This window comes from Pipistrellus hanaki, assembly GCF_964339955.1.
Source record: "Pipistrellus hanaki genome assembly, chromosome: 6".
NCBI lineage: Eukaryota > Metazoa > Chordata > Mammalia > Chiroptera > Vespertilionidae > Pipistrellus > Pipistrellus hanaki.
In genome coordinates this window covers 83,807,838-83,831,618 of record NC_140508.1, presented here as the reverse complement: position 1 = coordinate 83,831,618, position 23,781 = coordinate 83,807,838, and the positions used below count along the sequence as shown (strand labels likewise).

The window sequence follows — 23,781 nt, the reverse complement described above, 5'->3', positions numbered from 1 at the left end:
GAGGGGGGGGTTCTTGATTAAAAATTTGGTCTATATGGAGCAACAAAAATTTTCATAGAACTCAAAAATAGTATTGTAATATATTTTTTAAATTTCAACATAAGTACAATTTACAAATATAACAAATAAAAAATTATGTATAGTATTATTTTATTCTTTGGCATATTTCTCATTTGAGTGAATTCTAACAACTGATGAACAGTGCGAACTTTGATAAGCAGTTCTCGATAATCAGTTCTCAACAATTATTTGTTATTATTAAAGTTTAACATTATAAAATTAACAAAAATAATATAAAACTCATATCCTGGCTAAATAGCCACACGGCCGCCGAAAACCGTATATTCCCTTCCCGTTCTCCTGCCGTTCCCTAGCTTCTTTCCAAAAATCAGGACTTTTTTAAAACGCTGCGGGACGCGGGACAAATTGTTAAAAATCGGGATGTCTGGTCACCTTACTCTAGGCGCGAGAGGCCAGCAGATGGTAGAATCACAGGGCAGAGGATCTGTCCTAGAAAAGGCCCCGAGGGCCCCACCAGGAGGACAGGGATGGGGGGAGGCTGGTTTGCACTTGGCTGCCTGGTTTCAGGCGGGTATCTGAGCTGCGTCTGTCTGTCTGTCCGCCTCTGCGCCCACAGACCCTCAACATCGTGACGCCGCACGTGCGGCCCGAGGACTGCAGCATCGGGCTCCTGCCCCGGAACCACGACAAGAACCGGGGCATGGACGTGCTGCCCCTGGACCGCTGCCTGCCCTTCCTCATCTCCGTGGACGGCGAGTCCAGCAACTACATCAACGCGGCGCTGATGGACGTAAGCGGGGCCTCCGGGGCGCCCTCTGCTGGCCTTCCAGGGGAAAGCCTCCCCCAGCGGGAGGTGGCGAGACCCCAGGGCCCTGGCCACCCTCCCTGGGGAATTCTCTCTTTGCTTTTCATCTTGCTGGCCCCAACGACCTCTGCTCCCCCGAAGGCTCTTGTCCAAACCCATCGATAAGCAGTGCTCTTGGCTCTTCTGCTCCCGTAAAGAGTCTAGAAAGAACGGACCAAAAGCTTAAGGTGGCCGCAGCCTACCTAGTCCCCCTCCTGCTGCCGCCAAGCTGGCTCTCCGCTGTGAGTTCAGTTCGGGAAACATCCGGCGTGCCAGCCGGGCCTTGTAAGCCCTGGGCACACACGGGGGTGAAGACCTAGGCTCTGCCCTCCAGGAGCACCCAGGCAGGCTGCCTCCCAGACAACTCCTGTGCAGAGGCGAGAATGAGGATGGCACCTATAGGTGCGCAGTCAGTGCGGTGGGAGGCAGCACAGGGAGCGTAGAGGGGGCATGACTAGTCTGTTAGGGTCCCCATCTCCTGCTTTCTCGGCGTTGGGTGCCCAGGAAAGGTGCCCCACCCCCACCTGGTTTGGGATTAGGGGTGATGCCCCTGTCCCCGAGGGGTTTGCACCCCTGGTTCTCCCCGGGGCCCTCCAGCTACTTGCAGTTAAGGTCCCTACACTCTGGGAGGTAGATGTTTGCAACAGGAAGGAACCAGAATCTTTCCGTCTCATCCTCGCACTTCTCAGCAAAGGCAGTTGCAGCCATGAAGGGAAAGAGACTTGCTGAAGGTCACCCAGAGAGCCGGGGCAAAGCCAGAGCCCAGGACTCCGGGCTCCCACTCTGGGGTCCATTCATTGAGCCTCTCTGCCGTTTTATTCAGTCCAGTAGGACTCAGACAGCTTGCCTCCCAATGCTCAGAATTGAGATCACCGATACCCGATTGGAGGGCATACCCTTCCCCCCATGTCTGAGGTCACATCCATCCAGCCCAGGTGAACCTCCGATCTCACCCGGAACAGGCAGGAACAGGGGGTACTGTCTCCTGGGCCAAGACCAGGGACTTCGCTGGCCTCTGAGCCTCCTGAAGCTTCCTCTCCAAGGCTCTTAGGATGAGACGGCCATGCCTATCCCCGCTCTGTAGGGACTGGCCTGCCCTCTGCCCACAGAGCTCCCCACAGAGAGCCTAGGTCCGGAAGCAGGAGAGTCTGGTCAGAGCAAACAGCCGGATGTGGAGGGAAGACCTGTGGCTTTCATTCAGAGCAGTGGTCGGCAAACTAGTCAACAGAGCCAAATACCAACAGCACAATTGAAATTTCTTTGGAGAGCCAAATTTTTTAAACTTAAACTTCTTCTAAGGCCACTTCTTCAAAATAGACTCGCCCAAGCCGTGGTATTTTGTGAAAGAGCCACCCTCAAGGGGCCAAAGAGCCGCATGTTTGCCGACCACTGGCTTAGAGCATTCCAAAGTCAAGGTGTGTGCGTATGTACGTGTGTGTATGTGTGTATGTGTATGTGTGTGTGTACGTATGTACAATATGTGTGTGTGTACATGTGTGTGCGTGTGTGTGTGTGTGTGGTACAATGTGGGGCTGGGCGTGCACTTCCACGTTTAAGTTTCTCCTAGATTTGTCTCCCATTTGTCACAACTGCAGCTCCCTGCCTCCCTCATGGAAGCAAGGATCAAACGTGCTCCTGGCCTCCACTTAATGGGTTAGCCGCTGCCCGGAGTCACGTGCCTTCTGCCCCGCACGCTCTGAGGCTGATGGCATTCTCTTTGTCCGCAGGGCAGTTCTCCTGTGAGCCATCACGGGAGCCTTTGCCTTTCTTACAAAAAAAGCAAAAGAACAATCCTTATCTGAATTCCGGCTCGGTCTGTGCAGTATCTGGTAACCATAGCAGCTTCGCTCCCAGCAGAAAAATATGAAGTCCTCTGGGTTAATTTTTAATGTTTCCCTGGTAAAGGATGATGTTATCCATGAAATGGATTGCTGGCCGATCCCTGGAACCCGGCAGGAGCGCAGATCTCGAACATATTTTCAGATAAGGCTTTGTCGGGCGCGCTGGCCTAATAGAGCATTTATCACAGACACGGGGATTGGGAGGAAAACGAACGTTCACTGAGGGTTGGGCGTGCCTCGGGCCCTGGGCTTACACTGCCTTGCTCCTCGTTTGCCTATCATTATCCCCATCTTCCAGATGAGCCCAGAGTGTCAGGGTATTTCCCATGACTCTGTGCAGGTCAGCTAGCGGAGAAACAATGGAGTCAGAGTATGAGCCAAGTGTTTTACTTGGAAAGCCTGGGTTCTCTTCCATGCTGCCAGTGGCCCAGAGACATGCTGTCTGCAGCTGGAGTTCAGCTTTGGGAAGAACTATGTTGCCCTCCCAGACCTTCCTCTGGCCATATGATTCGCCAGAAAAAGACCCTTAGGCGACAGGACCCTTAATTAAGGTGACCAGATGTCCTGCTTTTGGTGGGACAGTCCCGATTTTTAACAATTTGTCCCACGTCCTGAGGCGTTTTAAACGCCTCGGGATGTGGGACAAATTGTTAAAAATCGGGACATCTGGTCACCTTACCCTTAGTGCAGAGGTGGCATCCACAATTACATGCCGCTGCTTCTCTGTGCCGCAAGCACGCTGAGAGAGCACAGGATAGACAGGTGCTTTGGGTGATCTCCTTGGTAGGTCTTCACCTGGGTGGGATAGGCCAGCTCCTCTCCTCTCCCCACCTTCCTGCTGGCTCCTGACTCCCCTGAACACAGGATGCTCTCTGCCACAAGCTGAGCCGACTCCCCCTCCAGCACTATGGGCAAGGACACGGATACCCCACTGATCCCCAGAGGAGCCGTGGCGGGCAGAGCAGCAAATCTGCATCCAGAGCCTTTCATTTCAGAGTATAAGGATGGTTATTTGCTGAGCTCCAAGACACAAATAATTTATTTGGATAATCCCCACTCGAAGGACACTTTCCTAATGAAATGTCTTTTTAAAAAATATATTTTATTGAATTTTTACAGAGAGGAAGAGAGAGGGATAGAGAGTTAGAAACATCAATGAGAATCATCGATCAGCTGCCTCTTGCTCGCCCCCTACTGGGGATGTGCCCGAAACCAACGTACATGTGACCTTTCAGTCCGCAAGTTGACGCTCTATCCACTGAGCCAAACCGATTTCGGCATGAAATGTCTTGTTTTGGAGAATGCGTTCACTATGAGGTGGTCCCCTCTGATGCCGGGGCCCCCGGAGATCGCAGAGTGGCCAGGTGCTCGGTGTCACCCATTTGCAGGCTCGGGGCCCCTGGCGCCACCTGGGCCTCATCAGCGTGAGCACATCGCTGATGGGCGTAACGTGTGAAGCCTGTGTGGTTCCTTTGCAGAGCCACAAGCAGCCGGCCGCCTTCGTGGTCACGCAGCACCCTCTGCCCAACACCGTGGCGGACTTCTGGAGGCTGGTGTTCGACTATAACTGCTCCTCCGTGGTGATGCTGAACGAGATGGACACCGCCCAGGTAGGAGGAGGCCGCACCACCCTGGGTGCTCAGGTGCAGCAGGAGAGCTTTGCCCTAGAGGTGGAGGGAGAGAGTCCCGAGACCCTGCCGTCTGATGGGCACTGGGGCTGTGAGCACCAAGTAAGCCCACTCAGCTTCTGCGGGGCACCTCCTGGCCGGCCCTGCACCCTGGGGCCCTCCATAGCCCAGTGCTGACCCCCCTTTGTATGGGCTTTTTCTGGCCCCACACCGCCCAGCCTGACTCTGGCTCCATTTCCCAGGCCCTGGTTAGGGCCTTGCTCTGAGTCACACATAGCTCAGAGGAGACTGCCGCCCCCCGCTCTGAGGGTCACCAGCCCTGCAGAATGTCCTGGCCACAGCCCCACCTGCTCCCTCCACGACACAGCCTGCGGGATACGGACTGGGGCTTGCACCTCGGACCCTCTGCCCACTGACCACCACAGGGAGCCCAGGCTTTGCCCCAGGTGGCCCTCATGGCCAGCAGGCTGCAGGCCTCGCCTCTCTGGGTCTGAGGGCTCCAAGCGTCATGCTCTGGACCCAGAGCATTCCAAAGTCAAGGTGTGTGCATATGTAGTACCAATCCAAACAGACTGGTGGACAAAATAGGGCCAGAGGTATAGAAGTAGGGAACAGAATAACAGTCTGATTGGTACTTGGGATTCTTAGTACCCATCATGCTCTGGGTCCAAAGACAGTGGTTGGCAAACCTTGGCTCGCGAGCCACAAGTCCCTAATGAGACAGCTTCCGGAACCCACACCCCACGGCAGGGCAGCCACTCCTGGGTCGAGGAGGGGAGACTGGCCACCTCCTTTGGGTTTTCAAAAGCAGTCCTTTCACTGCCCAAAGGAAGCTCGCAGTAACGCGGTGCACCTGTGTGGGAGCGCGGGCCCGTGGGGATGAAGTAAAGTTGGTCCGAGCTGTGGTCTCGGCCTCCGGAGCTCACAGTATGGCTTCAGAGACAGATGAGCAAATGGTCCCCCTTCACAGGGCAGCGCTGTGATAGAGGTCAGCGGCCAGTGCTGTGCGCAAGGGGGGCAGGGAGCAATTAAGTCTGCCCACAGGGCGAGGGGAGGCTTCAAAAGGAAGGTGACTGAGGCCTTGAAGAAGGCAGCAGAGATGGTGCACGTGGGGGTGAGGTGGCTGGGAAAGGACATTCCTGCCGGGAGGAACAGCCAGGGCAAAGGCAGGCAGAGGGCTGCCAACGCCAGGCTAAGGAGCTTGGGCCTTGGCCTGCAGCAAGGTAAGTGGTGGTTGTTTTAAAGACTTTTATTTTGTGTGCAACAGAATCCTTTCTTGAAATTAGAAGTTTCCATGCAGGCCCAGTGTCTGAAGGAGGTATGATTAACACCTGCGAGCACTGAAGTGGGGGCAGGGGGCCTAGAGCTTCACCCACCTGGTCTTTTGGCTCCTCCTGATGCCTCTCAGAGAGCCGCCTAATCTGGGTACCTTTGTGGAACCCCTGGGGTTCCTAGGAACACAGGTTTGAAATACTGTACAGGGAGGAGAGATGTTGAGAGGTTGCGCAGCGGTGTGACAGAGTTCCTGTTAGAAAGCGGAGTCTGGGAACCAGTGAAGAGAAGGAAAAAGTCTGGTAACTGGGTGGTTGGGGCACAGCGTGTTGCCACTGTGCAGAATTAAAGGGGTTATCTGGCTGAGCAGGTGACCAGGAGGTGGGAGGACAGAGGTCGGATGTGGAAACATTGCCAAAGCTGAAGTGCCCAGATGGATACGGAGGTGAATGAGAGGGAATCATGGACAGGGTTCCAGTCTGGGTCATCAGGCGGCTGGGGATGTGGCTGGCCCAGTGTGGCTGGCCCAGTGGGGAAGGCAGGGGAGGAGCTGGGAGGCAGGGAGGCCAAGAGGAGTAGGTTACAGAAGGGGATGGAGTGCGACTTGGGTGTGCACGTGAGAGACATTCCGGACAGATTCGGCTTGTTCTTTCAACCATAGCTGCTGTTTGCCAGACGTTGTGCTGGGGGCTGGACTGCATCAGTGAACAAGATGTAGAAAAGAAACAGAAAACTCCCATCTCTCCTGCAGCTTCTATTCTTTTTCTTTTAATGTCGTTGACGGTATTACAGATGTCTCCCATGTTCTCCCTTTTTGCCCCCCTCATCCGACCCCTGCCCCAGCCCAGGCCTTCCCTTTGCTATTCTGTGTCCATAGGTTACCCATGTATGTTCTTTGGTTAATCTCTTCCTGTCCTCTCCTCCAAACCTCCACCCCTACACACACACACACACACACACACACACACTGAGACTGTTATTCTGTTCCATACTTCCCTATTTTGTTCACCAGTTTATTTTGTTCTTTAGATTCCACTTATAAGTGAGATCATGTGATATTTGTCTTTTTCTGACTGGCTTACTTTGCGAAGCATAATACTCTCCAGGTCCCTCCATGCTATATCAAAGGATGAGAGATCCTTCTCTTTTACAGCCGCATAGTGTTCCATGGTGTAAATGGACCATCACTTTTTTTATCCACTCTTCTACTGGTGGGCACTTGGGTTGTTTCAAGATCATGGCTATTGTAAATGATGCTGCTATAAACATACGGGTGCATATATTCTTTCTGATTGGTACTTGGGATTCTTAAGATATAGTCCCAGAAGTGGGATCACTGGGTCAAATGGCAGTTCCATTTTTAATCTTTTGACACAATTCCATACTCTTCTCCACAGTGACTATACACACCAGCAGTGTACTAGGGTTCCCTTTTCTACACCTCCTCTCCAGTACTTGTTTGATTTATTGATGGTAGCCATTCTGGCAGGTTTGAGATGATACCTAATTGTCATTTTAATTTGCATCTCTCTGATGATTAGTGATTTTGAGCCATTTTCATGTATCTATTGGCCATCTATATGTCCTCTTTGGAAAAGTGTCTATTTAGGTCCTTTGCCCATTTTTTAATTGGATTGTTTGCCTTCCTGATGTTGAGGTGTATGAATTCTTTGTATATTTTGGAAATTAAACACTTATCAGATGTATCATTGGCAAATGTTTTCCCATACAGTAGGTTTCCTTTTCATTTTGTTGATGGATTCTTTTGCTTTTTAGTTTGATGTAGTTCATTTGCAAATGTTCCCCTTGTTTCCCTTGCTCTAGGCAACGTATCAGTGAAAATTCTGCTATGAAAGATGTCAGAAATTTTACTGCCTTCTAGGATTTTTATGGTTTTGTAACTTACATTTTAAATCTTTTATTCATTTTGAGTTTATTTTTGTGAAGAATGTAAATTGCTGGACTAGGTTTTTTTTGGTTTTTTTTTGTTTGTTTTGTTTTTGTTTTTTTGTTTGTTTGTTTTTTTGCATGTACCTATTCAATTTCCCCAACACTATTTATTGAATAGACTATCCTTACTCCATTGCATGCTTTTACCACCTTTGTCAAAGAGTAATTGGCCATATTGGCACAGGTCGCTTCCTGGGCGCTCTGTTCTGTTCCATAGGTCTATATGCCTGTTCTTGGGCCAGTACCAGGCTGTTTTGATTACAATGGCTTTGTAGTATAGTTTGATATCTGGTATTGTAATTCCTCCAACTTTGTTCTTCTTTCTCAATATTTCTGCAACTATCTTGGGTCTCTTTTGGCTTTATACTTAGTATAAATTTTTGGAATATTTTATGTAAATTGTGAAATATTCATGCAACTTCTATTCTAAAGCAGGGGAAGAAACAAGCAGCACACATTCTGTTTGTCCTTAATTACATGCTAGAAGGTACATGGATGGGAAAAGAAAAGTGAGGAGGGTAATGAAGATTGGAAGGCTAGTTTGAAGCACAGGTTGCAGCTGTGATACAGCGCCCTATGGAGAAGTTCATTCTGAGGGGAGGTTTGGAGGAGCTGAGAGAACAAGCCAGATGAGCATCTCAGGAAGAGCACTTCAGGCTGAGGGACAGCCCACATCAAGGCCGATGGTGGGCACGGCCTGGCCCATTTGAGGAACAGCTTGGAAGCCATTGAGACTGGAGCAGACTGTGGGCATGGCAGCAGCAGGTGACACAGAGACACAGCAGAACCAGGTCACGGAAGGCCTTGGGAGGATCATAGGAAGAATTTTGGGTTTTACATGGAGAGAAATGAGGAGACACTGACAGGTTTTGCAGAAAGGGGTGGCTTGGAAATTTCAACGTTTTTTATAAAGCAACCCTCTGGCTGCTGTGTTGAGAATAGACTGTTGGCGGGAGGAGGGGCAGAGTGGCTGCTAAGAGTGGAAGCAGAGAGAACAGAGCGGGACTTCGGCAGTAGTCCAGGTGACAGGAGATGGTGGTCTCAACCTACCTGGTAGCAATGGGGTGGATTCTAGGTATACTGGTATAAGATAGATCCAATAAAGTATGGAAATTGAGAGAAAAATAGATTACTCCAAGGGTTGGGCCCAAACAACAGATGGTTGGAATCTGAGATAACCATGAAATTAAACCAATTTCCATAAAACAAAGACCCTTGCAGAGTTCCAGAGTCAGAAGGTCTCGCCACCAGGTTCCTTTGCCTGAAAAACATTGAGTGAACACAGAGCAGAGCCAGTGAAAGCCGGTGTACTGTTCCCTTTTCCCAACATGCATTGTTTTTTTATTGTTTTATCTTGATTGTTGAAAGTATTACAAATGTCTCATTTTTCCTCATTGGCCCCCTACACTCTACACCTGCCTTCGGGTCTTCACCACACTTGTCTGTGTCCATGGGTTATGCATAAATGCATATAAATTCTTTGGTTAATCTCTTCCCACCCACCCACCCCCACCTTCCCTCTAAGATTCCACAGTCTGTTCCATGCTTCTATGTCTCTGGGTCTATTTTTTACAAAACCAGAGCTCAGGCACAGGGGGCGGATTTTCAAAGAGCCTCACTTTGAGACACATAGAGAAGCAAAGGTCAAGGTCATTGGCTGTAGCTTCCCCTTTCAGGGCGGGTCCTGGGGGAATGAAGATCTCTCAGCCCCAGATGCTGATACAGCCTTGGAGAATTGATTCTCTAAATGCAAACACATCAGGCTCAGACGTTCCCCGAGGTTGGCTGCCACACGCAGCTGGCAAGCATCCCCTGAAATTGGTAGATGAATAGAGTACTTACTGTTATAAATATCACCACCACAACAGCTGGGCACCTTGCGAAAATAAACAATGACACAGCACGAGCATCAGAAAAGCTGCCCTCAGCACCTGGAGGGGTGTTCTTTGAAGTGGCACCAGCATTTATCTGCCAGGGTGCCTGTGCCAAGGCAGCTTGCAGCCTCAGCCAGCGCAGCAACGCCGACAGGCCAGCCCCAGGTCCCAGGTGCATTAGATTGCTCCCAAGAGGACCAATGCCACATCCTGTAGTTTAGGGACTATAGGGACTCATGTTGGTGCTGTATCTATAAGTTGCAACGAATGAAGTTGAGAACTGGATGAGAGATCTGAGTGCTTTCCTGGCTTGCACTGCTGGCCAGATCTATCTGCCTCTGCTTAGAATCCAGTATTACTTCATTCAATCAGCCATTCCTAGCCACAGCTACGCTTCCATTCTCCACAGTGGCTGCCGTTCAAAGATAATTATGAGTGGGTGGGGCTCAACATAAAGGCCTCTCAAAGCAACTACATTCAACCTTAGAGGCTGTTCTGTGGGACTCCACAGGCCTGTGGCCAGATTAGTGGGGCAAAATTCCAGAACCACTAATGGGTACACCAGTAAAAACATTTTCCGTCCCCCTCAATAAGCATTGACAAGAGCTTGTCCATCTTTAATGGTCTCAATGGTTAGACCAGAGTTGTGGGAGAAGGGGTCAGACAACAGAAGGAAGCCCTCTTCATGCTCATGCCACACCCACCATATTGTTTAGAAAGCTCAGGAGACCCTCTATGACTGCTATGGGCTGAGGCTGTGTGGAATCATGCCCCCCAAAAGGTGTCCACATCCTAATCCCATGACTGTGATATCTTACATGGTAAAAGGGACTTAGCAGATGTGATGAAGTTAGGCATGTTGACATGTGTAGATTGTTCTGGGTTATCCAGGGTCCTCATTCGTGGAAGGGAGGAGGATCAGAGTACTATGTCTATTTCCTTCACCAGGCAGGGGAAATTTCTGTCATTATTTTTCTAAATAGGTTTTCAATTTCTTGCTCCCTCTTTTTTCCTTATGGCACCTCTACAATGTGAATGTATACTTGAAGTTGTCCCAGAGGTTTCTTACACTGTCTTCATAATTTTGGATTATTTTTTCTTTTTGCTATTCTGATTGGTGTTTTTTGCTTCCTCGTATTCCAAATTGCTGATTTGATTCTCAGTGTCCTCTACTCTTGATTCCCTATCAATTATTCTTCATATCATTAGTGCATCCTTTATTTCTGACTCGTTATGTTTTATGGTTCCTAAGTTCTTTTTCATGCTGTGGAAGTTCTCATTAAGTTATTTGAAGTTATCACTAAGTTCCTTGAGCATCCATGTAACCACTGTTTTGAAGTTTGTATCTGGTAGTTTGCTTGCTTCCATTTTATTTAGTTCTTTTTCTGGAGTTTTCTCCAGTTCTTTTATGTGTAACATGTTTCTTTGTCTCCACATTTTGACTGCTTCCTAGTGTTTGTTTCTATGTATTAGGTAGAACGTCTATGTCTCCAGGACTTAGTAGAGTGGCCTTTTGTAGTAGGTGTACTATAAGTCTCAGTGGCATAGCATCAACAGTCACCTGAGCTGGGCACTCCAGGTGCACCCTGTGTGGGCTGTGTGCACAGTCCTGTTGTAGTTAATTGCTCTTGGTGTTGCTGGGAAGGATTGATCTCCAGACCAATTGGCTGGGAGGGCCAGTTGCAATTACAGTGAAAGACCTGCTGTGCAGGTGTGGACCCTATGGAGCAGGACTTACTTCAGTGAGGCTTTTGTGCTCACTGAGTCCACTCCTTGAGTGTATCACTTGTGGATGTGGTAGGATTGTAATCTGGTGTTGTCTGAAGCTGACCACCAGATGCACTAGCTCTGTGGCCTCCCGAGATGTACCCTGCCTGTACCCTGTCAGAGGCCACCTGGCATGAGCTACTGAGGGATCTGCAGATGGCTGCTACATGTATTGAGCTTGGAGATTCCCAGGAGAGGCAAGCTGTGAACCAAGGCTGGCTGCTGCTAGTGCTGGCTCTGGGGTCACTTGACTAGGTACAGAGTGCACTGAGGCTAGCAGCTGCTTGAGAGATTTTATGAAAGTCTGAAACATGTATGGAAAAGCCACTGGAAGGGGCTTGGATGAGTCCACAAATTGGGTGGGGCAGGGCCTCAGGGAATCACCTGGGGCGGGGGGTGGGAGGGTTTGGGGGAGGTGAGAACAGTGTAAACCAGATTGATGGAGACTCAGATATGGCATCTGCCAGTCAGCTCTGAGATGGGGGAGGTCTCGGCATAGGAACAGTGACCTCTGCCAGCACTTCTGGGTGGAGAAAGCTGCCCCCCAGCTTTACCCTGATGCCAGACAATTCAGTTCCTCCCCATATGTCCCTGTTTCCTTTCAAGCTGCTGCCCCAGCACTGGAGCTCAGAGGAAGTGAGTCAAGTGAGTCGCTGCGCAGGCCCTTTAAGAGGTGTTTTTACAGCTGGTTTTTACAGCCTGAATTTATGAAGATATCTCTTCCCAGAATTGGAAACCTGGGATGAGGGGTCTGGTGTGGGGCTGAGACCCCTCACTACTCAGAGGGGGTACCTCCACAGCCAAGATATCCCTCAGATTAAAGTAGGCCACATATGGGTGTGGAACTAGCACATTCAGCACCTCCACCTTTCCTACCAGGCTCGATGTGACGACTTTTTAATTCCCTAGTTGTAGGACCTCTAATTCAGCCAGATTTCAGGTGGTTCTGAATGATGAGTGTTCTGAATATTTGTTGTATTTTTGATGTGGTTATGGGAGGATTCTTGTACCTCATTTACCTACACCTCCATCTTGACTAGAAGCCAAAAATTGTTCCATTCTTAAGTTGCATAACTCAGTTGTCTCTTTCCTGTTTCTACCATGCCCTGGCCTTTGACTTCCACCCACCCTTTTCCTAAGTTGTCTCCTCCCCCACCCCCCACCCTTCCTACCCCCCCACCCCTCTACCTCGCTTTCCTGGAAATGCACTCTGATGCAGCTGTCATAAGTCAGTTTCCACCCTGATGGGGAGTGCACTGTTCACCTGTGGGACCGTGGAGAGGCTGCAAGGAGGAGGGGTGTGCAGATCGCTCCGATTGTGGTCCAGGGGCCTCTCTGTCCCTTGCTTTGTGCTTCACACACCATCTGTCCTCTTTAACTGGCCACAGTTTTAAACCAATTATGTGATTTAGGATCTTTATCAAATCTATGTAAAGGAATTTTATAATCATGGATCTGAATTTTAAAATCAATTCAGGTGAGGGGGACCCTGTCGGAGGCCACCTGGCATGAGCTACTGAGGAATCTGAATTGATTTTAAAATCAATTCAGGTGGGTCTTTTCTATTTTTCTCTTAACAGTACCAATTCACTTCATCTTGGGTGGCTTGGGACTGGTTCCCCCCACCACCACCACTACCCCCAGCTCTGTGGATTACAGGGACCTTGCTAAATAAGAGTCCTTAATTTCTGAAGTTGTATATTCCTTGGCTTTTCCATTTTGTCAAAGTATTATTTAATTAACAAAAGGCGTACAGAAATATGCTTTAAAGTTGTTTATTCCCAAAATAGGACACAGGCTAGTTTCCATTCAACACATCAGGGCACATTTGTATCCGTGACTAACTTTCTGATTCCATCAGTGGGAAAAAAAATGTTTACCAGCGGAGCTGCCTTTGTGTTTGTTACAGTTCACGTATGAACTTGCGCTTTGCATGGCCCACGCAGCCATGGAGACCATGTGGAACAATACATGGCAGCTGTTCCCGGTCATCCGCACAGGCGACACGAATCCTGCTCATTTAACTTGTTCTGAGGATAATTAGCAAACGCTGCTCTGCTTTTCGGGAGGAAGCCTGGCTGTTCCTAACCAGCAGCCGAGCTGGGCCGGCTCCTCAGCAGGTGTGGTCCTCTGCTCGGCCTTTGTATCTGAAGTGGGAAGCACTTACTCTGCTGTTGGGTGAGGAGGGAGATACTGGAGTGAAAGGGGAAAAGGCTGTTGGTTCAGGCTCTAGGCTAAAGGATGTGAATCGATCCTTGGAGACAGCTGTTTTGACAACTTCCCATCTAAAAGAGAAAATCCCAAAGTGGGACTGAGTGTGTGTGTGTGGCCGCAGCTCAGCAGGGGCCTCTCAGTTTTAGAGGGTCAGACGGGCTTCTAAATCCCCCCATTTCCAGGGTCCTAACCTGTGAACCGAGCAGGACCTATAAATATGTCAAACATAAACAATATCGGGAACGGGTAGGACATATGAATATGTCCTTGAAATATATGTTGCGCCCTGAGAGGGATGGTATATATTTTTTGTAATCTTTATAATTGTTTGTAAAATTTATAATTTTTTAATTCGGTGCTTCCATTTTTTTGTTGGTATTCTTTTCTATTTGTAATTTTGTATTTTCCTTTGTGCTTTATATATAAATAAATCAAAATAATAATATAAAATTACGTCCTCTGGGCGTGACATACTGACACGTCCTAGTGAAAGAGTACGCGCCCATTACAGATTGTGTAATTAAAAAGGGAACGAGCCGAAACTGGTTTGGCTCAGCGGTAGAGCGTCGGTCTGCGGACTGAAGGGTCCCGGGTTCGATTCCGGCCAAGGGCATGTACATTGGTTGCGGGCACATCCCCGGTGGGGAGTGTGCAGGAGGCAGCTGGTCGATGTTTCTCTCTCATCGATGTTTCTGGTTCTCTATCTCTCTCACTTCCTCTTTGTAAGAAAATCAGTGGAATATTTTAAAAAAATAAATTAAATAAAATAAAATAAAAAATAAAAAGGGAACGCCCCGGTTAACAGGTTAAGAAACCATAAGTCCCCATCCCCAAGATTTCTATAAAATGTGAATGGCCATGTGCCCGTGGCCTGGCCCTCAGACCACATATATGTTTCTGCTCTGTTTCTATGGCACCCAGGGAGAAAGCTTAGTTCCTCGCTGGTTTCCATAGGAAATCAATACATATTGAGCACTGTGCACATTAGTATAAATTTGTTGAATATTTTGGTTAGGAGGGGGGTCATATCGATTCACTGGTTCCACTGCATCCCAGCCTCTCTCCTTTGACATGCAGAAGAGTCTAGTCGCTACCGCTCCCCCAAGCTAGCTGATCAGAGGCCAGGAAAGCAGCCACCGTTCGTTAGGTGTTCGCTATTTGAGACAGGTGATAAGAAAAATCCTTCGGCTTTAAATGTGAAGCATTATCGTAATTGTTATTCTCGTGGAGCACCGATAGGTTCAGTGATACTGTGACTTGCTGGGATTCAGTGGGTGCTTGTGCCGTGCCTGTTTGTTCACATGCGCCATCTCCTTTATTCCTGAACAAGCGGACAGTGCAGGGGTCGGCCCACTCTCTCTGTGAAGGACGAGATAGGAAATACTTGAGGTTTTGCAGGTTATGTGGTCTGCTCAGCTACTCAGCTGTCACTGTAGCTCGAAAGCAGCCACAGACAATAACACGTAAATAAGTACAGTGGTATTTCAATAAAACTTTACTTACAGAATCGGGTGCTGGGCAGGTCTGTGACCAGTGTTCTCCCTGAGCTGGAACTTGGGTTGCACAGTTAGGATGTTTGGAGACATGCGCTTTTCTCTCTCCCCCATCCTCCCTCCTCCTGGCTTTTCCACTCTGGTTCCAGCTCTGGAGAGAGAGAGAGAATAAAGACACTTTTGCATGTGACTTATCTCTCTCCACAAAGGGGCAGCAATCCCTTTCATGAAAATCCTATACCCAGGGTAGCTGTGAGGAGGCTACTGGATTGCTGTGGGTCACCGCTGATCATCTAAGTCCTTGTCTGCAAGCTGGTGTGGGCTATGACAGACCAAGCGGCCCTCAGAGGCCTCAGTGGGTCTTGTGAGTCTTGGCTCCATCCTCTGGGCACCTCCAGGTGGAGGGTCCATGCTGGAGTGGCCCCTGATGAGCGTACAGCCCCAACTTAGCTCTTTTCTGTGCCCAGGGCTGAGGCCTATAGCCTGGGACAGAGTCCACCCCCATGATATGTGGGTACCAAGAATCTGAGGAAGCACATTTGCCTCTCTGAGCCACGGCCCCTGCTAGCTACCTCTGTGTTCTTTCTCCAACTGAAGTCACCTGGTAGCTCAGCAGATACAGAAGAATGAAGTATCTGTCTCTCTCTCTTGATGAGACTATAAACCTAAGGAATCACTTGTGATCTTAGGCCATGGCTTCTCAATCTCTGCACTATTGATATTGGGGCCAGAGCCCTGGGTAGGGGAAAGGTATACCTTCACTGGAGGATATGAGCGGCATCCTGGCCCCCACTCACTCGGTGCCCATAGAAACCCCGGTGCGACCATCAGTGATGTCTCCAGACATTGCCACAAGTCCGCTGGGTGACAGAACCACCTCTGGCTGAGACACTGTCTTAGGTTGAGGGGCCATCGTCGCCTTTGCTCTCAGCTATAGGATCTAATTCACAATTCCAGAAAAATAGGAAAGATCACAGGCAAGATCCCTCAGCACCATGCTACATCATCTTTTGTAAAGTGAGCATAAGGATCCCCATTTTACATATTAGAAAACTGAGGCCTGGGTCACACAGCTAGTAAGGAGCAGAGCCTGGATTTGCACCCAGGCATGTCCGATGCCAAAGCTTATATATATTCTAAAGTGTATTGTAAAGATTTTCCTGGAATGGGGACGTGTTTGCCGCGGCTCACATTAGTGAGAGGAAAACTGGAGGTTATAGCTGCCCTTCCCTCGGAGTGTTCTACCTAAGTCTGACAGCGGTGCTTCGAGATAAATACCATTTTCCCCATTTTACAGATGAGGAAAGAGAGGCCCAGCAAGTCTAACAAATGTGAAATCAGCACAGCAAAGTGTTTCTGTGTTCAGAGCTTTGACTTTTCAACAAAAACCCCCAAAATGGGTGGCTGCTCCCCAACAGGGAAGTGGGGTCTAATTCCTACATTATACCCTGCATCTCCAGCCAGTGTGGTCCATAGGAAGGGCTTAGTGACACATAGACTAACACCCTCCCACCCTGCCTCTCCCGTGGCCTCTCTCCAGCTCTGTATGCAGTACTGGCCTGAGAAGACCTCGGGCTGCTACGGGCCCATCCAGGTGGAGTTTGTCTCCGCAGACATAGACGAGGACATCATCCACAGGATATTCCGCATCTGCAACATGGCTCGGGTGAGTGTGCGGCCGCCATCGCATCCCATGCTGCCCTCCCCCCACCACACACACACACACACACACACACACAAATAGACGGAGCCTGGGGGAGAGGAACCGCCTCCGCTAATGAGCTTCCGGGATGTGCTCTCGGCTCATCTCGTCTTTGGGGAGGTGATGCCTCTGCCAATTCCAGCTCCAGACCCAGCCCTGGTTCCAACACAGAACCGCACAGGGCAGCATCCCGCCTGCCATCTGCCTGTTTCCTGACACACTTGCTGCCGTGTAGACGAAACTTCTTAGAAATTAGCGCTTTCCCATGTGTCGCACTGTGTTGGCAGTAGATGCAGCCTTTGATTGGATCCAGCAAGCTTTGGGCTAGACCCTGGGAACCACACCAGAGTGAAAAAGAGCTGCTTCCAGAGGAAATCCACTGGCTGGGTGGGAGGGAGCAGATTAGTAATCCATGGAATGGTGGCTAACTAAAGTGGCATTGGCCTTCATTGGGGCCCAGGGCAAACAGAACTCAGCCCCTGCCCTCAGAGGTCACCATCTAATGTGAAAGTGAGATATATTCTGGCGCATGAACCTCGGGGAGAGGGCAGGCTTTTCCTGAGGAATGGAATGTTTGACTTGGGTTTTGAAGACCGAGTAGGAGTTTTCCAGGTGGAGAAGGGGGACAGGACAGGAGAATCAGTGTGCACAAACGTGTAGAGATGAGTTAAGAGAGTCTGTGACTCTCACCGTGATGACGTGGCTTAGACCTCATTGAGTCTGTCTTCCGCCCAATGCTGCAGCGGCCCTAACAGCCTCTCTGTCCACAGCCTCAGGACGGGTACCGCATAGTCCAGCACCTCCAGTACATCGGCTGGCCCGCCTACCGGGACACGCCCCCCTCCAAGCGCTCTCTGCTCAAAGTGGTCCGGCGGCTGGAGAAGTGGCAGGAGCAGTACGATGGGCGGGAGGGACGCACGGTGGTCCACTGCCTGTGAGTACTGTACTGTGGAGGCATCGCCAGAGCCACAGGGAGGTGGGTGATAGGACGGCCTTGGGGATGCTGGCCACAAACACTGGTCAGAGGCACGCCTGGCTGCACCACAGCTCAACATCCCTGAAAGGCCAATGGGAGTGTATTCAGAGAATCTCAGCCCTTCAATGGACTGGGTTTGCCCTGAACTAAGGTTATGTGACAAACCTGGGCAAAAACCTGGCAGCCTTTCCCCAAACTTGGAGTGTGGTCAGACCACACCCCATTGCTCCCAGGAGGCAGGGAAGTCCCACCCTCCAGCAGGAAGGCTCAGGTGAAGAGGGCTCCACCAACCAGACCTTCCTCTATTTCCTGAAGAAGAAAAGGAGGGAAGGGGGATGGATTACGTGAGCCTAATGCCAGGCAGTTAAAATGAGTCACCTACCATCAGGGGTAGATTTTATCATGTCACGGTGAGAAGACTGAGGCACAGGCAGGTGAGGCATTAGGCAGTTAAAAGAAGCTTTGATTAGAATCCGCTGGCCTCCAGGCTAACGTGCCATCCATTAACCCACACTCCCTCTGAGTAAACCAAGGGGTTCATCCACAATGTCTGCAGCACTTTTCCCAGGGCACCATGGGCTCAGGATGGCTGTGTTTCTATCCCATCACCTCCTGTGTTAGGACAGGCAGCGCTGGGTACAGGGATTTCTAATCAGACAGACCCCGATGTCATCACGCAGGGTGGAGGTCAGGTGCCTTAGAGGGCTGTGGCTGACAAGCTATCTTCAAGGAAATCACTTAATTTTATGAGCCTTAGTTTACTCATATGTCCAATGGGTATATTGAATTAGGTCATCTTTAAGGCTCTGTGAAGCTTTGACATATTTAGAAAGCAAATACAATTTACCTGCCAACATACAAATCTGCAATATCATGGTAGTAAAGACGCAAATGCCTGTGTCAGAGTCCACCATAGGAGTATAAGAGGGGATCCTAGAGACCTTGGACCCAAAACAAACTGGGAGCGAGAACAGATAGTGTGGAACATTGGATTCACAACCATTCCCTTTGCTTCTTAGAACCTTAAAATCAGTGGGGAGACATGACTCTTTTAAAAGGTGTGTTAAGGAAGACCTGGCCAGAGACTTTCCCTTTGCAGAATAAGTATTTGTGGACTTGGTAGAGGCATTCATAACACCTACTGACCTCAGAATTGTCTTTTCAAAACCAGCTTATTGTTCTCCTTTCTAAAAGGAGGTGCACGCACATGTCAGAAAAGTCACAGAACTTAAATATGCACAGCTCAAGAGCCATCACCTGTAGCAATCCCCCTTCCCAAGGGATGCACACTGCAGTCCAGGAAGATGCCGTGAGGTGTTGCATGTTGCATTGGTGGGTGACGTCAGCCAGGCTGAGCTGGCTCTGCCCACATCCCAGAAACTGGTGGCTGGTTCCCTGCCAGCTCACTCTGCTCCCTTCAGTTTCTCCCTCACACTCAGGTGGCTCCCCTTTAGCTGAGAGCCACAACCATCCCACCAGGGTCTCATTCCACTTGGGCTCTGCTGTTCTTGCTCCAGAAAATACGGAACCGTCCCTCTTGGGGTCCCTCCCTATTCTTTCCATGTGATTGGTTTGTATTCCCTTCTCTCCCTTGTCCAAGGTGACTAGCAGTTTGAACCAAAGGAAAGCACAGGGTGTCCTATCAACAGGGACCTTGGCACACCTGGGAGCCGCAGGCACTGACATGCAGGCACTGGCCAGTGAATGAGGGCAACTGTCTGTACTGGAAGCATCTGGTCGTTGGATGTCCTATAGATAAAACATCTGGGAGATTGAGTGCCTTAGTTTCGTCCAGATGTTCCTTAGACACAGACCATTACATGAAATCATTAGTTACTCTTGGCAACACGCCCAGGAGCTCCGAATCAGGCAGATTCCAAAGGGACTCTGTGAAGAGTGGAGGGTGTCTCCATGAAGATGACATGTGGAGCCTCAGGAAGGAGGAGTGGCAGGGAGCTGGCTTTGCCAAGGGCCCTCTATCTCCAATCTCCGGAGCTGTAGTCTTGCTTCACCGGGTATATAAACAGACCCAGCCTGGCCCCCACCCGAACACCTGGGCTGGCTGCCCCTAGGCTGAGAGAGAAGTCTCTGGCATTGCTGTCCCTAGTCGGTGGGAAAACTAGGAGGAAAACCATACACAACCGTAGCTGTCTTCACTGGATGTGTGGGTGAGCCCAGAGCATCCCCTTGGACAAGGAGGCAGGCACATGCATAAAGACACTCTGAGCCTGAAGGTTGGGATCAGTGTGCCATGGGTGACTGTAACACACCCATAGAACCAGGGAAACATCAAGCTGATTGAACTGTCCTGGGTCACCTAGTCCAAACCCTCCATTGTGTGAATGGGAAGCTTGGAGCTCAGACAAGGAAAGTGACTTACTCAAGGTCACAGCAGATTCGGGGTACTCAAACCCTGGGACTTGAACCATGACACGTGGCTCGGGTTTGGGCTTTTGCCAGCGCCTTCCCTTCCCTTGGCCAAGATAGCCACCCCCCACTGCAGGTGCAGCACCCAGGAAGGAGTCTGACTCACCCTTCCCTCTGTTTAGAAATGGGGGTGGCCGCAGTGGGACCTTCTGCGCCATCTGCAGCGTGTGCGAGATGATCCAGCAGCAGAACATCATCGATGTGTTCCACATCGTGAAGACGCTGCGGAACAACAAGTCCAACATGGTGGAGACCCTGGTGAGTGTCCCAGGAACTGTTCCCTCCAGGCGGGGCGTGACCCTAGTCCCTGTGCCGGAAGAAACCAGCATCAAATAGTGAAAACACTCAGTGACTTCGCTCCTATCAGCACTCAGCTCCCAATCTCCCCAACTTCTCTCCCCTGCAGGCAGCCCAAATGTTAGCCCTGACACACTCTCTGCCCGTTCTTTCGGGAAGTACCACTGACCCCAGCTTAGGGGAAGGGCTTCTGGATGGGTAGGGTGTGAAACCAGTCCCATCCCAGTCTAATTAACTTAGGCCAGTGGTCAGCAAACTGCGGCTCGAGAGTCGTGGTTTGTGCTCTGTTGACTAATGAGTTTGCCGACCATTTGAATAGGAACTTAATCACAAGGAGCAATAGCCTGTAATTATTGGAATTAAGAATCTAGGTCAGTGGTCGGCAAACTCATTAGTCAACAGAGCAGCAAACCGCGGCTTGAGAGCCGCATGTGGCTTGCGAGCCGCAGTTTGCCAACCTCTGACTTAGGCTAATTTTATGAATAAGGTATTGGTAGAGGACACTGGAGAAAGGGATGAAAAGAGACTGGGCAGGTACAGTCCCAGTGATAAGGCCTGGTGCAATGATGGGGACAGACCATACATAAGGAACTTAAATTCGAATCTTTAAACTTACTCTCCGCGGGTCCCCCTCAGAGTCTGGTGTGTAGACCAGCACTAGCGTATGGGAGCTTGGTAGAATGTCGAATCCTGAGTCCCACCCAAGATCAACTGAATCAGAATCTGCATGGATAATTCTGAGCAGACTGATAGTACAGATGTAGGTAAAGTTCACTCTAAAATCGTACTTCTAAATGCATTTTCCTTTCCTTTCCCTCTCTCCTGTCTGCCTCTCCTCCTCTCAGGAACAGTATAAGTTCGTATACGAGGTGGCGCTGGAATATTTAAGCTCCTTTTAGCCTGACACGATGGGGGAGCTGCCAGAGTGCAGAGGCTGCTGCAGTCAAACCCCCTTTTCTGTGGATGGCAGTGGCGGGCTCAGGGACCAAGAGGCGGCACCCGGCCCAGCTCTGAGGAGAAGACTGGTGGTCCCATGCCCGGGGTGGGCCCTGTGCCTTCTGAGGGGCGCCTGTCACTGGGAGATGCGGCTCAGAGGCTCAGCTTCCCCTGCACCCCCGCCAGCCACCAACGCGGACCCACAACAAGGCCCCGGACTTCCCAGTTCCCGACCTCTTGCTTCTGCGCTTTCCAAGTGTGTGGACATCATGGCAAGCCGGCATGGGGTGCTGGGAGACACAGGCCCCTGTACCTCTGGGGCCTGCTTCTCCCTGGGAGTGACGGGGCTGTGTCTCTGCCTCCACGCTGTGGGGGCAGTGGCTGGGCTCTTGGGGTCGCTGCCCTGCTGCCCTCTGCAGTCTCCTCCAGTGACCTGGGGCCGTCCTAAGACCACAGCAGGGGCCCCATCCTGCCCGCCTCCCTGCACAGAGCTATCCCCTCCCCAGCCCGGGCCTTGACCCTTCTGTCACTCACGCCGGCCTGCCGGGTCCACAGCACTGGTGGATCAAGGTTTTCTTTGCTTTTCTGTGGTCGATGGGAGGGGGAGGAACTGCAGGGAAGATAGCTGCTCCTCCTTGTCTGTGGAAAGGGCCCACTGCCCCGAGGCAGGGCTCTCGCTGACCCTTGGGCTTCCCCTTTGGGAGAGATAATAGGATAAGATTTGATTATTTTCCAAAGCATATATTAAAAGAAACTCTCTTTTGGGGGATGTAAAATCTAAGTCTCTTATGTTAATAAAAAAAGGAGGGGGGGGGGGAGCCTGGGAAGGAAGTTCGGATGTGCAGCCATAGGACCAATCTCTCAGGCCTGTCATCAGGCAACATCCCTAAAGGGGCCCGCCTGGGATGGCACAGCCACTGACAAGACAGACAGCTGGACAGAGGCAGCTCCTCTGGCTGCTGGGCAGCGGAGTCCCAGCTTTCAGGAAGCCCAGCTGCTCTCCTGACAAAGGCCACTGTGGGCCAGTGGCGCTTTGGTTTCACATAGGCCGAAGGGATTAGGCCTAGGAAACGAGGGTCCTGCCAAAGGATGCGTGAGTCGGGGACAGGGAGCCGGCATCTCCTGTGTGCCAGGGTGGACCATTCTGTGTGCCATCCCCATGCTTAGGGACACCCCTCCCCGGGGAGAGCTCCTGTCCTCCATTATCTCCATGTTACATGAGGGGGCCGAGGCATCTTCCTCGGCGGTGAAATTCTCGGCTCCAAAAAGGCAAATAATGGCGACATCACTTCCTTACTTCCTTCATCCTTTCTCAGCCAAGCAATTATTTTATGGAGGGAAAATAGGGCCAGAAACTTCTGGGCAGAGAACTCCACAAATGGAAATTTAATTCTTTCTTTCTGGTGCCAGTTCTTCTGGGAGGCCCAGAATTTCTGTTCTATTTTAGTGCCTCGTTCCTGGCTCCCCAGGAAAAGCTGGTCTCCTGTAATCATTCCTCCGCCAGTGAAAACCATTCCCTCTTCCCTCCAGCGATGCGGTCTGCCAGCCAGACTCCCTACCTTGTCTCTCGCAGGGGCGTGGGCTCAAGACCAGACAGCCTTGGGGTTGCTTGGGATGGAGGAAGCTGCATCGTGGAGGCTGCTCTAGCCCCAGACAGGAGGACTCAGCAGCTCAGTGTGTACTGGGGAAACTGAGCCACAATGCAGCGCAGGCGCCATGGAGCAGGAGAGACTGCCTCAGGCTTCCTAGAGGAAGTGACTCCCACCCCGACTGGGTCTCACTGCAGGAAAAGCAAGAAAAAGAAATCCAGGCCACGATCAGCATGGGCAATGGCAGAGAGGGTTGGGAAGTCCTGGGGTAGAGGTAGTAGTGGGGGGGGGGTAGCCCACCCAGAGGTCAGGAGAGGAGCCAGGGTCAGGGGTGAATGCTCTGCCAACAGTGCCCCAGGGAGCTCGGGGTGATGCACTCAGCTCAGTGTTGGGGAAGGCAGCCTCTTCCCCTTCATCAGACACTGTGAAAACACTCCCTTCAGCGTGTACTCTTTACTATCACCTCTGTCTGTCTGTCCGCTCCTTATTTTGTCGCTGGAACAAAATACGCAGGGGATTGTGAGCATCTGCTTCTGTGAGAAGCAGGGTCTCTGCTCTACCAGGGGACAGGGGGACCCAGCCAGAGGCCACAGGAGGGGCCATGGAAGGAGCCCACAGACGCTGCTCCCATTGGCATGGGCTCGGGAGCTGTCTGGAAGTCCGGGGACTTGATCAAGGAAGGGCTGTCACTTTGGAGGTTCAAAAAGAAACATCTCAAAGCAAAGGAAGAAAAAGGAGCCCCACGAAGAACTCACTCTTCTCCTTTCATGGGCCCTTCCCCGTGAGCCCAAGCGGGTCCCCGGGCCCCAGCCCCCCCTGGTTCTGCTGGCCTCGCCTGGCTCCAGTCCATGGCTCCAGCCGGCGCTCCCCCAGCCTTCAAAGAGCCTGCAGCCTAGCAAATCACCCTGTTATATGCTCTTTTCTCAGATCTTGGCTCATCCATACAGAAT

At 50.7% G+C, this 23,781-nt stretch overlaps 1 protein-coding gene across 18 annotated transcripts in view; it reads left to right on the top strand.

The window, feature by feature from the left end:
• The window catches only part of PTPRT (protein tyrosine phosphatase receptor type T), an 856,519-nt gene extending 834,159 nt beyond the window's left edge, over positions 1 to 22,360 (top strand). For all 18 annotated transcript variants that reach the window (XM_084887522.1, XM_084887521.1, XM_084887516.1 and 15 more), the window contains 6 exons: positions 638 to 811; positions 4,185 to 4,316; positions 16,445 to 16,570; positions 17,377 to 17,540; positions 20,132 to 20,267; positions 21,152 to 22,360. In XM_084887522.1, coding sequence (XP_084743648.1) covers positions 638 to 811; positions 4,185 to 4,316; positions 16,445 to 16,570; positions 17,377 to 17,540; positions 20,132 to 20,267; positions 21,152 to 21,205 — 786 coding nt within the window. In that variant the 3' untranslated portion in view covers positions 21,206 to 22,360. The remainder of the gene's footprint in view (positions 1 to 637; positions 812 to 4,184; positions 4,317 to 16,444; positions 16,571 to 17,376; positions 17,541 to 20,131; positions 20,268 to 21,151) is intronic.
• The last annotated feature ends 1,421 nt before the right edge of the window (positions 22,361 to 23,781 follow it).